General features: G+C 41.2%; 1 protein-coding gene across 1 annotated transcript in view; it reads left to right on the top strand.

Annotated features, from left to right (window-relative positions):
* LOC119739814 (DNA-directed RNA polymerase II subunit RPB2) overlaps window positions 1–13113 on the top strand; it is a 30355-nt gene that overhangs the window by 6145 nt on the left and 11097 nt on the right. Inside the window, exons 2-13 of the mRNA XM_038214897.1 lie at window positions 567–790; window positions 1677–1789; window positions 2205–2365; window positions 4188–4405; window positions 5093–5257; window positions 6126–6322; window positions 6500–6683; window positions 7769–7891; window positions 8934–9077; window positions 9705–9844; window positions 10264–10530; window positions 12414–12612. Of these exons, the coding sequence (XP_038070825.1) occupies window positions 567–790; window positions 1677–1789; window positions 2205–2365; window positions 4188–4405; window positions 5093–5257; window positions 6126–6322; window positions 6500–6683; window positions 7769–7891; window positions 8934–9077; window positions 9705–9844; window positions 10264–10530; window positions 12414–12612 (2135 nt within the window). The remainder of the gene's footprint in view (window positions 1–566; window positions 791–1676; window positions 1790–2204; window positions 2366–4187; window positions 4406–5092; window positions 5258–6125; window positions 6323–6499; window positions 6684–7768; window positions 7892–8933; window positions 9078–9704; window positions 9845–10263; window positions 10531–12413; window positions 12613–13113) is intronic.

Below are 13113 nucleotides of genomic sequence, written 5' to 3'. Positions count from 1 at the left end.
AAATGCGTGAAAAAGTCCGTTGCTAGGGTAGCAGAAACTCAAATAGGCATCGGAACTATTTTGTCACTTTTTAATCACCAAAAACAATACTGAACTGCTTATTAGCAAAAATAAGTCTAGTTATCCTGTAAGTTTGGGCAAAAGATGGACGGCTTCTGGGCAAAAACATAGAATCACACCGCGTCTATATTTTGGAGTGTGAACAATTGATCCCATAGATCCACTGATTGTGCCAATACAACAAAAGAGAAAGTGTGTGATATATTTGGCACAAATGCCTTGTTTTTCAGTGTCCTAGCCATTACTTTGGGATAAAGAACCGAGTACTACAGAATACTACAAACATTATGTATGTAGGCACCATGTACCAAAAAATACTATGTGTATTTGTTTTGTGCCCACTTACATGCTGAAGTACTGCATACAACATGTAGTAGTATTTTGTAGCTTTAGGTGAGGTTAGTGTTAATAACAGACTACCGGGGAGATAAGGAAAGTATACATAGTTTTCTGGACTTTTAATGCCTCCTCATCTTTTAAACTTTTGTTGGCTGTTCTCATTCCAGAGCCGTATGAAGAGGATGACTCTGAAGAGGTCACACAAGATCTTTGGCAGGAGGCCTGCTGGATTGTCATCAGCTCCTACTTTGATGAGAAGGGTCTTGTGCGTCAGCAGCTGGACTCCTTTGATGAGTTCATTCAGATGTCAGTACAGCGCATCGTGGAGGATGCCCCTGCAGTCGACCTACAGGCCGAGGCACAGCACACATCCACCGAGATGGAGATACCGGTAAGTTATTGAATCCTAATCCCAATCAATCCTCAAAAATAAACAAGGCGCTTTTGGAAGATTTGAGAGGATTGAGGCTCTACATTCCTTTGAAGTGCTGGTTGATATGTAAGGATGCATTGTGTCAAGGTCTTGAGCCTTACCTTGCATTATAGACTACTTCGGCAACAGCCATTTTCAGAGGTGGAATTAGGTCTCGCGCGAGTCGCGCTCAGGTAGTATGCACACACTCCAAACTATGTCTTTTATAACGCATGCAGCATGCGCACGAACGTGTTTCCACCTCAAAATGGCTTCCAATTTGTTCTCCGAATTACTCTATAGATATCCACACTGCTTCATTGCCTTAGAAGTGAGTTGCGGGATTTTGAAGGATTGAGGCAGTGGTCACCTCTCTATCACACAAATTCAAGAACTAACTTATGATTTTGAAGGATTGAGCCAAAACCCAAATCTTACTTATGGTTTAAGTACCACATACTGCATGACAATGTATCAGATTCCTACCACTCTGGGAACTTTTGGTTTAAATTATTTATAAAGGGGAAAAAAGGAAAGTTATATTGATACAGTAAACAATTATCACTTTTTTGTTTTATGCAAATGATTCAATTTTTAAGTTTGATGATGTTTTTAAGCCATATTCTACATAAATTATTGTACAGACCAACTTTGCATACAAAGTATCCACAATTTTTACTCCTTATGAGCCTTATGCTTTGGAAATAGTGACTTGCAAGATATTAACTCCATTCACATCAAAAAAGCAAGTTGTCATGGAATAAGTTGGTTTCAGTAAATGTAGGATTTGCTTTTTTTAGTTATTTGTATCTACTAAAATTTCATTGTTTTCATTCTTGAGTGTGATATTTTTTTCCTTTGACAGACACGTTACTTGGTGAAGTTTGAGCAAATCTACCTGTCCAAACCTACACATTGGGAGAAGGATGGTTCACCGAGTCCAATGATGCCCAACGAAGCACGACTCCGTAACCTCATGTAAGCAAGTTTGTCTTTAATAGCAAATCGTCATCAGGGCTCAAATTTAGTTTGAAATCCAACAGGTTAGTTGTCATGCACTGTAATAAGATTTTCAGCAATTTTGTTGCTTCAGATGGAAAGAAATGCACAGAAGCAAATGATCCTACGTACCTTTAACCATAAACTCCCCAACTCCATCAAAATCCACCCCCAATTTTGGTGGATTTTGGGGACTTGGTCCTGCAGGCCAGGTTTGACTAGGTATTGATGGAGTGTGATGGACTTGGGTCTGGAGGCCTAAAGCAGAGCATGCATTGTAAGCAGTGTGATTGATGGATTTTGTCGGACTTGGTCCAGTACTTAGTAAAAGACAGTAGGGAGTTGGGGTTAAAGCAGAATTTCAAAACAAAGCCTGCACCTCTCCATTCTGCAGCTACTCAGCCCCTCTCTATGTGGACATCATGAAGACAGTGATCCAAGATGGCGAGGAGACGTCAGAAACTCAGCATCTCAAGACGTTCATTGGCAAGATTCCCATCATGCTTCGCTCCACGTACTGCCTGCTCAGCGGCCTCACGGATCGTGACTTGACAGGTCAGTCCACAGTGCCACATAAAATACTTATATAATATTGGATAGCTTTAGGGGGATACAAGAATATTGCACTAGCTATAAAAATATTGAACGAGTCGAAGCTGCCATTGTGGTTGTTGACAACATACAGTGCGCATATATTCTGCTGCTTCTACGTGCGACGGTACCGCGCGCTATGCTCACTGTGAGTTTCTACGCTCTTCATTGTGTGGGAACCAGCGAAATGTGTTAAAACGTCGGATGAGGACAATATCAGAATAATATTGTCTTCATTCGTCATGATTTTTTTAAGACGGTGTAAATTTTTCGGACATCATGCATTTTCCAAACTAATCATGAGGTTTTTTTTTACTGACATAATATTGCAGTCATCCAGGTACTTTTTAAGAAAGCTGTAAGCATACAATACGCTGATTTATTTTTACCACTGGAAGCCTGATTTAAATAATAAAATAAAGCTTAATCAGCTTCAGGCAAAGCATAAATCATTGTTATGACACCTCATGCATATGGTAATTTTTCCAATGTTTTAGTGATATAATAAACATAGGCATTTCAAGGACGTCCTAGTAGTACTATGCATTAGTACCCCGTGTTAGCTCCTAGACTCGTAATGATGCAATAGTTAACAGGGTTTCCAGCCATGTTGGAGATGAGTTTCAAAATTTGAAGTCGGGGAGAGCTCTTGGAATTTGGGGAAAAAAACAAAAATCAGGGAAAACTCGGGGAATTTTGGAAAAACACTAGCCCAGGTTGGACTCCATTGTGTACACGCATTGGAGTCCAGGGTATGAATCTCTCCTGCCATAGGGGAAAAAAATTCTAACACATTTTTTTCATATTTTTACCTGACGGAGGACGCTGAAATTTCACTTAACATATTCCTTGTGTCCAGAATTGTGCCTGCGCTGGGTTTAGAAAAGGCAAATATGTCCGTGGGCGGCGTGTTTACCGAAAATTAACCGCAATTCCACGCTTTCGTTGAAAACATTTTCAGTACGAAATCCCCGTGCATGCACACCTAGCACGCTGCCGCCATGGCAGCAAATGGCACGCGCGTGTACGTCTGAGTTCGTACTGAAAATTGAAAGCGTAGATGTTGCGGTTTATTTTCGGTAAACACGCCGCCCGCGGACATATTTGCCTTTTCTAAACCCAGCACAGGCACAATTCTGGACACAAGGAATATGTAAGCGAAATTTCAGCTTCCTCCGTCAGGTAAAAATATGAAAAAAATGTGTTATAATTTTTTTCGCTATGGTAGTTGAAGTTATACCCTCAGTTGTTATGAAATGAAGACGTCGTCCAACCTGGGCTAGGAAACACACCAAAAATCAGGGAAAACTCAGGAAATTTGACAGTAACCCAGAAGGGAAAGGTTTTCGCCAGTTTGACGTAGGTGCGTCTTGTGCCATGTATCCAAGTTGTGTCCATTGACTATTAAATTGGCTATGATGGCATTTTATAGTTTATGCAGTGTGAATATTGCACACCTCTCCTGACACTAACAATTGGCTGTGCTGCACCACCTCTTGACTTCCCAGCAACCTTGTTAAAGTGAAACATTTCTCATGGAATTTTTGAAATTTCTCAGGGAAATATCACGGAAAAGTCATAGTATTTTGTTTTTATGAAATTCTGGGAACCCCTGTAGTAGGTAATGCAAGTGAGGTTGAATACAACTCTGGTTTCTGCTGCTAAACTATTTCTTGTCAAAAAGTTGCTGCTTTACATTGTTCAGAGCTGTTTGTATTTTCAGTAGCTTGTATCCTCAATTTTCTCCTTTTTTTCACTGGCAATTGTTTGTTTTTTTTCTCATCAGAGTTGAATGAATGCCCTCTCGATCCTGGTGGCTACTTCATCATCAACGGTTCAGAGAAGGTGCTGATAGCGCAGGAGAAGATGGCCACTAACTCGGTCTATGTCTTCTGCAAGAAAGACTCCAAGTATGCCTTCACTGCTGAGTGCCGATCCTGCTTAGAGAACTCATCCCGTCCTACAAGTACCATATGGGTCCATCTCATGGCCAAAGGAGGACAGGTATGTTAATTAAGACTTGAAGATTTGCGTGGTGGAAAGTCAATAGTTGTTGAGTCTGTGGTAGAACTATGTAGTCCACTGTCTGTGGTTGTGAAAAGAACCGGTGTTGTAACTTTGTGGGGAGTGTGGCCAAGTGGTTAGGGTTCGTGACTCATGATCAGAGGGTCAGAAGTTCAAATCTAGTTGCTGGTGATAACGTTGTGTCCTTGGGCAAGCCATTTCACCATTACTTACCTCTCTCCACCCAGGAGTATAAATGGGTACCGGCATTAGCTGGGGAGTAACCTGCGATGGACCGGCATCCCATCCAGGGGGAATAAAATTATTCTCAGTCGTTTCATGCCAAGGAAACTGGGGATAAAGTCCAGTCTGATGGGCCACATCACTTCATGACTTTCTAGTTACTTGGTAACTTGGCATTTTGGACAGTACGCTCTGTCAGTCTTCTGGAGACTAGACTGTCTGAAACTTCAAGTTACCAAAGCCGTTCTTTTCAGAACCACACAAGTCACAAAAGAGATTTGCCAACATGGTACTACCCCAAACCTAACATCTATTGACAGGTATGGTATCCTTTAGCAGCAGGGCTTTCTATTAGTGTGCGTTTACAATGTAGCTATATTTTATGCACTTGCAGTGGAAAATACAAAATGAATGTAAACTCTAACATTTCTTTGTGACTTGCAGGGCTCTAGGAAGAGTGCCATTGGCCAGCGCATTGCATCCATCTTGCCCTACATACGCCTGGAGATTCCCATCATGATTGTCTTCAGAGCCCTGGGCTTTGTCGCAGACAGAGACATCCTAGAACACATCGTCTACGACTTTGACGATCCTGAGATGATGGAAATGGTAAGAAGGATGCATGGTTTCTTAACCTATAACCTTTGAACTTGACCTTGTGTAACCCTAAACTGATATTTGTGAAACCATGTCTAGTTCGGAAACTTTGGCTATTTTTTAAACTTTGGCTATTTTTTAAACTTTGGCTATTTTTGAAGCTTCGGTTTTGTCACTGGCTTCAGCTGCAGGAGATTTGAGGCCCCTGATGTGGGGAAATCTGGTTCAGTATATGTCAGTATTCTTTTCTGCTAATATTAGGCCATTGTGTAAAGTATTTGATTTAGCCATGCTTTGACTGGAGGGATTGATATGCCAGCTGTACTAACCAGTTACCTCTTTTGTCTGTTGATGGAATTTTACTAGTCACAGCTTTAACACGTGATCTGACTGTTTATTACTAGCCTGTCTACAAATGCATGGCAGGGGAGGTGCAAGAAAAATTGACTGTCTGTGATTGATCAAACAAAACGAGGGTTTTAACCCTAACCCCCTCGGCCCTTTTTGTTGAGGTCCCTTATGTAGGGAAATCTGGTTCAATATGTCGGTATTCTTTTTTGCTAATATTAGGCCATTGTGTAAAGTATTTGAATCCTTCAAAATCTTCCAACAGTCCTGCCTCTCAATATGCATTCATCCTCAATCCTCCAAAATCCTCCTCGTCTTCAAACACCATTCAGCCTCAATCCTCCAAATTCAACCGATACTGAATGTCCATGTGCCCTCAATCCTCCAAACTTGTACGTTACATTCAGCCTCAATCCTCCAAAATCCTCCAAAACTGCCCGGAGAACTTTGGAGGATTGAGGAAGGTTAGGGTTACTGTGGATTTTTCTGCTGTAGTTCTGACTGTTGGATTATTTGAAATCCTCTACTATAGGTGAAACCATCGCTGGATGAGGCCTTTGTCATCCAGGAGCAGAGTGTCGCGTTGAACTTCATCGGTGCTCGTGGAGCTAAGCCGGGTGTCACCAAGGAGAGACGAATCAAATACGCCCGGGAGATCCTACAGAAAGAGATGCTGCCTCATGTGGGCGTCAGTGATTTCTGCGAAACCAAGAAGGCTTACTTCCTTGGGTAAGAATAGCAGAAAGGGAAAATTTAGTTTGCTGATGTAGAGGGTCGTTCCATAAGTTAAGGGAACAATTGTTTTGGTGACCCTGTTACATGTGATTTAAGATTTTGTAAATTCATGACACATTCTTTAACCTTCCTGCTTGGTTATTTTCCTACTTTTTTTGTGGTACTTCATAGATACTGCGTACACAGACTACTCCTTGCTGCATTGGGTCGGAGGGAAGTGGATGATCGTGATCACTATGGCAACAAACGGCTGGATTTAGCTGGTCCCCTGCTGGCCTTCCTCTTCAGAAACCTCTTCAAAAATCTGCTGAAGGAGGTCCGGATGTACGCCCAGAAGTTCATTGATAAGGGCAAGGTAAGTTAAAACAAAACAAAATCAAGAGTGTACAATATTCTTTTCAGCTGATTCAGAATGGGTTAAAAGTTTGTAAATTAAGCTAAAAACAATACAGTGGTATTGTGAAGGAAATAATAACCAACTTTTGCGGTTTGCATGGAGACTTGACTTATTGCCTACACTTGTATCATAGAAGTACATGAAACAAGCAGCACCAGACTAATGCACATGTGGTGTAGAGGCTACATGAGGTACATAAAAAGGCAAACCTCGAAAAACTAGTCTCAGACTAGCGTATGTCACAAGTGACAGACAGTGAGTGAGATAGGTAACCAGTCTATTTCACAAGTGACAGTCAGTCAGTGGGGCTACAGCACAAACGAAAAATTCTGCATTATCATTTTCTGATTACATGATGATAATTATAATGCCAAAACTTGGCATGAACAGGTTTTGTACAGACACTTCATTAAAGGCACTGGCACTTCATGTCCACACAGTATACCTTGGACATTTTCTTTAATAACCCATCAGCACCTGTTCTATATTGCATTGTATTTATTAGAAGGATCCACAAAACCCTAGAGTGATCGGGCAGTTTTGGGCTATACAGGGAGAGTATGGCAGGGCTGTTTGGGGCTGTACAGAGACAAATGGGTGAAAGCGAGCCTTGAAAAGATTGAATGGGTCTCATGTTGCAACAGAAGGTTACCCAGTCACTAGAACAATGTAACACCTCCCTGGTTTCTTGTTTAACCCTCGTATGCAAACATACTTATTGTACCAAGTAGTCCTTTAAGTAAAACTCAAACAAGTGACTGTTTTCAACAGTTAAGAACTCCCAGACTACATTAAGCAGGATTGACTGGCTGGGACTGTTTAAGTAACATGATACAGCTATGCTTTGACTCCGGGTGAATGATAAAACAGCTGTGACCACAGTTTGCGTGCTTTGTCTGTTGACCCAGTTTGACTAGTCACAGTGTGCTTGCTTGACATATGATCTGACTGCTGGTGATTAGTCTTTGTTTGAAGTACATGTAGGTTACACATTACATGTACCGCAATTGCAAGCTTTTCATGTTCATTTTTGTATTGTCTAGGATTTCAGTATGGAGTTGGCTATCAAGACGAGGATCATCTCTGATGGGCTGAAGTACTCACTAGCCACTGGAAACTGGGGCGATCAGAAGAAAGCACATGCTGCCAGGGCAGGTGTCTCACAGGTCAGATAATAAACCTATCCCGCACAGGGCCTCCAGAACCCATGAATAGTTTGTATTGCAGGCACGAGAAAGTGTCATTTGGTTTGCAAAGTGGAGGACTTACGAGGCACTCAGCGAGGTTGTTGCAAAAATTCTAAACAGAGTTAGGGCTACTGAATTCTTCTATGTTGAAACTTGATCAAGAATTTTATTGAAAGAGAGAAAAAAATGGTATTTGAACAGCTTTATTTTGAAACTTGTAAAGTCAGAAAAGCTTGACATTTGGACAAAGGGGAAACTTGCTTTGGGCAAAATTATATGAGAGCAGCAGCAAACAAGCAAGAAACGTTAGCCAGGATGAAAGGGAAAAGACAAAAAGGTTCAGATGCAGGCTGGAGGGACAGCGGATGGTGAGGAAAGGGAGGGAATAGAGAGAAACAAAGTAATGACAACAAAGAATTGTTCTATTGCACAGTGTTTGATTTTGACAGATCAACCATGTTGGTCTTTAATAATTCACAACCCTTCAAGTTTTGCCTCTTTGATATGAACAAGCCTTCACACATCACAGTTTATTAACGCATCAAACCACTGACATGAGACATTTTGAAGGGTTACACACTACATTGGTGAATTTGAAAAATCTTGAAAAATCCTGGAAAATCCTGGAATTTGAAAGCTATCATGGGAAGTCACGGAATTTTCTTATTTTACAAGGAGTTGTGGAAAGTTGATATTAAAAAAAACAATTCATGGAAAAGTCATGGAATCCTCTCTTTACACTTATCCTCTATATTGTTATATGTTCAGTGCCCCATTGTGATGCTTTTGTGGTGCTCAGTGGTCTTGTGTCAAACAGGAAGGCTGAAAGGGAGTGGTTGCCACATTTTGATGACTGGCCAGTGTATTGAAAATAGGCTCCTAAAATGCCAAAAACAGCGGAGGAATTCTGTCATGGAAACCCTTAATTCTGTTCTGGAAAAGTCGTGGAATTTCATTTTAAGATTTCTGGGAACCCAGCTCCCACTCATGTTAATTTCTGGTTCTTGCTTTCTATTCACAGGTGTTGAACAGACTGACGTTTGTGTCGACGCTCTCTCATCTTCGTAGACTCAACTCCCCCGTCGGCAGAGACGGCAAGCTGGCCAGACCACGTCAGCTTCACAACACACTCTGGGGCATGATTTGCCCGGCCGAAACACCAGAGGTCAGTGGGTATAACCAATATAACCCCAACCCTCCATAATCCTTCAAAGTCCACCAGGGGGTTTGGGAGAATTGTTCGGGATTTAGGAAAGAAGGGCCTAGTCACTATTAGTATACATTGGGGTGATGCCCCTCGATGTTAGTGTACATGAAGAATGTGTCAATGGGCTATTAACAAAATTTCTTCTCAAAATGCTTCGAGATTCTCTTTCCATGCCATTTTCGAGATTCACCCCCAAAATAGATTTTCTTCAGTTGCTTGTCCTAGCATTACAAAAGTTATCCACGTTTGAATGAGACTTTGAATGAAACAAAATATTCCAATGTTTAGTTTTGAAAAAATTACTCTAAAAATCCAGTTCTCACAGAGTAGTCTGGTTTCTGCCACCTTACCACGCTAAAGCAAACCAAATTAAAAACGTTGCTCGGAGTGTTGACGCCCAGAAAAGAGAGAAGGCATTTTTCCCCTATAAAATAAAAAATGTAGACCCTTGGTGGCATTCGAACTTGGGCCACAGAAGTGTAAGGCGAGGAAAGTACCGCTGCACAAACCAGTTCCCCTGGGTTTTACAGATAACATGGCAGCTGCTAGTTACACAGGACTATATTTGTTTTGTGTTTTGTCTAGGGTCATGCTGTGGGTCTTGTTAAGAACCTTGCCCTGATGGCCTACATCTCAGTCGGCTCCATGCCCAGCCCTATCCTGGAGTTTCTGGAGGAGTGGAGCATGGAGAACTTGGAGGAAATTGCCCCCTCAGCCATCAATGAGTATGTTAATCAACCACTCTGATAAACTGGTGATCAGTCTCAAACCCGTTAATTGCTACATGAAATTGAACTCCCTTAATTCTCCGGTCTTCACTTGAACAATAACATTGACAAAGTGGGAAACTACCAACACTGGGTTAGATAGCTCGGCTGGTAGAGCACTGCTTGATATTTCAGAAGGTGCAGGTTCAAACCCCACTCCAGTAAATTTCCTCGTTCAATTTGTATAATTATTGCAAAATTAAACAAGCAGTAGCTGAAGGTTGAACGCTGAGATAACCCTGTAAATCCTCGTAAAACCTTGAGGTAAAATCATGAGGTAAAGCCTTGAGGGAAACCGTAAACCTCAAGGTAAAACCTCGAGGTAATCCTCAAGTTACCACCAGTCTAATTTTGGCATTCTCCCTCAATAAACCTAGGGCCACCAAGATCTTCGTCAATGGCTGCTGGGTGGGCATCCACCGCGAGCCCGAGCAGCTCATGAATACCCTGCGCAAGCTGCGTCGACAGATGGACATCATCGTCTCTGAGGTATCCATGGTGCGTGACATCCGGGAGAGAGAGATTCGCATCTACACCGATGCCGGTCGCATCTGTCGACCGTTGCTCATCGTGGAGAACCAGAAACTCCTACTGAAGAAGAAACACATTGAAATGCTGAAGGAAAGGGAGTACAATAACTACAGGTAAGGATTTTGTTCATGAACCATAACAGCTAGACCCTTGAATCTTTCAAGATCCTCAAACTGCCGCCATGTAAAAATTGGAAACAACAGCAGACCTCCAAAAACACTTATTCTTTCTTGAATTTGTTCAGAGGAGGGATGACCACTGCTTCAAAACGTCAACATCTTCCAACAATCACTGTTAAGACATTGTGCGGATATTATAATGTCATTGTGGACTTCAGTTATGCATGGAATTTTAAACGCAACCACGGTTTAAAAGTTCTGTCCATGGATCACCAAAAAAAGTGTGCGTTCTTTCAGCAAAACGAAAACAATTCACACACATCCCTATGTGATTTGTTTTCGTTTTGCTGAAAGAACACTTACCTTCTTGTGATCCGTGGACACAATTTTAAAATGGTGGTTGTGTTTAAAATTCTGAAAAGTACTTGAAAAGTACATGAGTGATTTGAGTGATTCTTGTACTAAAAGAAAGCTTATGATAGGGCTTTTATGTCCTAAATTTTGAAAGTGCTACCTGCAGAACTTCACTAAAACAATGGTCCCGACATTTGGTTTTTTTTTTTTTTATTCACCCTGTATGTTCTTCAAAATCAACTGACACTTTTTGCCATTCAGGATTGGGGAGGGTTATTAAATTTATTTTTTGGCAATGGGCTGGTGTAGCCAAGGAATGACTTTTGACAAGTGGAGCCCCTTGGTAAGAGATGAATTTTAGGAAATCACTATTTTATGCGTGTGGAAATAAAACCTGCAGGATTGGAATTTGATTCACAGCTATGGAAGTATGATAATCAATATTTACCATTGTATTCATTGGCTCCTAAAATTGCCTCCAATAAATGCCATGAAACATAGTAGACTCCATTCACAAAATGTGGGAATGTAATAGATGAATAGAATAATCGTTATTTTAAAATACTGAGATACGCATCAAAATACTTGAATCTCTGGTATGGTATTTGGCTGTATATACACTTAAAGGGAATGTACATCATTGGCTTTTGCTGTAATTTTCAGAAATGAACTATTTGGGGGTTAGTATAATAGATCAAATGTTGTTACACTGACATGTTTGAAGTTTTGTGTTCGAAAATGCTGGAAAAACCAAGAAAAACAAAAATATTCAAGTAGTCTGGTTCCCTGACTCCACTAAAGATGAAATGGATCAAACATACCAGAAAATTGTAAGGTAAGGGAACCAGTCTAGCTGGCCTGCACCCGTTCATGAGCATGGAACCAAAAGCTAGCAAAACTAAATTTAGACTTAAAAAAATTGTAAATTTGGTGCAGTAATTGAAAAATAGTTAGGTTTTTCCAACGGTGGTCGGCCGACCAGCATTGGAAATGTAGACAAATATACCATTTTCTTGAAAATGGCTTCACACCAGGTGCCATAATTTTACAGGATGCTTAAGCATGTCATTTACCAACATCCTAGTAAGGTATTTCGTAACAACTTGGTAGTTTTATTTTTCGATGTTTGCAAATGTTGTATTTTCCCTTTAAGACAAATGACAGACGGTTTTAAGTCATTTTTATAAATATTACCAAGCAACCTACTCTGCTTCCCTATCACGCCTGTTATAGTTCCTAATGCTAGTACTGCCAGATATTCATCAAGTTTTTCCCGGGAACTGCCTTTCTTTGGAACTCCCTACCTGAATATTGCTTCCCTTCTACCTATTATCTTTCACAATTCAAATGAAATGTGAACAGATACCTCTTGCTACTATGACTTCTTCCACTCTTTTTTTTTGTTCTCTCAAATTTGTAGCCGAAGCTGTTAAGTGCCTCGGCCTTGTGTTTTGGCGATTCCCCCCTCCCACAAAAAAAATACCTTGAATAAAAAAAAAACATCTCTTCTTCTTTCTTGACAGCTGGCAGGACCTTGTGGCCAGCGGTGTTGTAGAGTATATCGACACCAATGAGGAAGAGACCATCATGCTGGCCATGACCCCGGATGACCTACATGAGAAGGTTGTCATGTATTGCTCCACCTACACACACTGTGAGATCCATCCATCAATGATTCTTGGTGTGTGCGCGTCCATCATTCCTTTCCCTGATCACAACCAGGTGAGACACCCTAACCCTAGTAGCTGATTGACCCTTGAGTTACTCTAGCGTCCCAAACCGCCCTGCCTATTACTCACTGTAGCGCCCGCCAAGCGCTCTATGCTTTTATTGATTTTTCAGCGAATACACACATTGTAATACAATGTAGTACATGTGCTAATGGGTTATAACAATCCCTGGATCGAGACTGCTGAAATTTTCTTCACGTTTTGTATTTGTTATTATCACTCACATAGTTGAAGCTCAAGTGTGTTCCTACTCAGTATACGAAAACATAAGGCCTCAGGGATTAGTATTGTTAGGGCATAGGCCTAGTAGTTGACAAAATATTCCCTTAAAAACTTTCTCCATTATATGATTGTTATACAAACAGGTTAACCCCTTAAGCACGGGTTATTATGGGGACATTCCTCCACACATAGAGCAAGTGGCCCGCATGACTGCACAGCCTTTGTGTGGTAGCGGGACTGCCAAAAGCAGCAGCTGTGGAACTACCCACTA

This window comes from Patiria miniata, unplaced genomic scaffold, assembly GCF_015706575.1.
Source record: "Patiria miniata isolate m_02_andy unplaced genomic scaffold, ASM1570657v1 HiC_scaffold_4, whole genome shotgun sequence".
Classification (NCBI taxonomy): domain Eukaryota; kingdom Metazoa; phylum Echinodermata; class Asteroidea; order Valvatida; family Asterinidae; genus Patiria; species Patiria miniata.
This window is presented reverse-complemented; position numbering and strand designations above follow the sequence as displayed.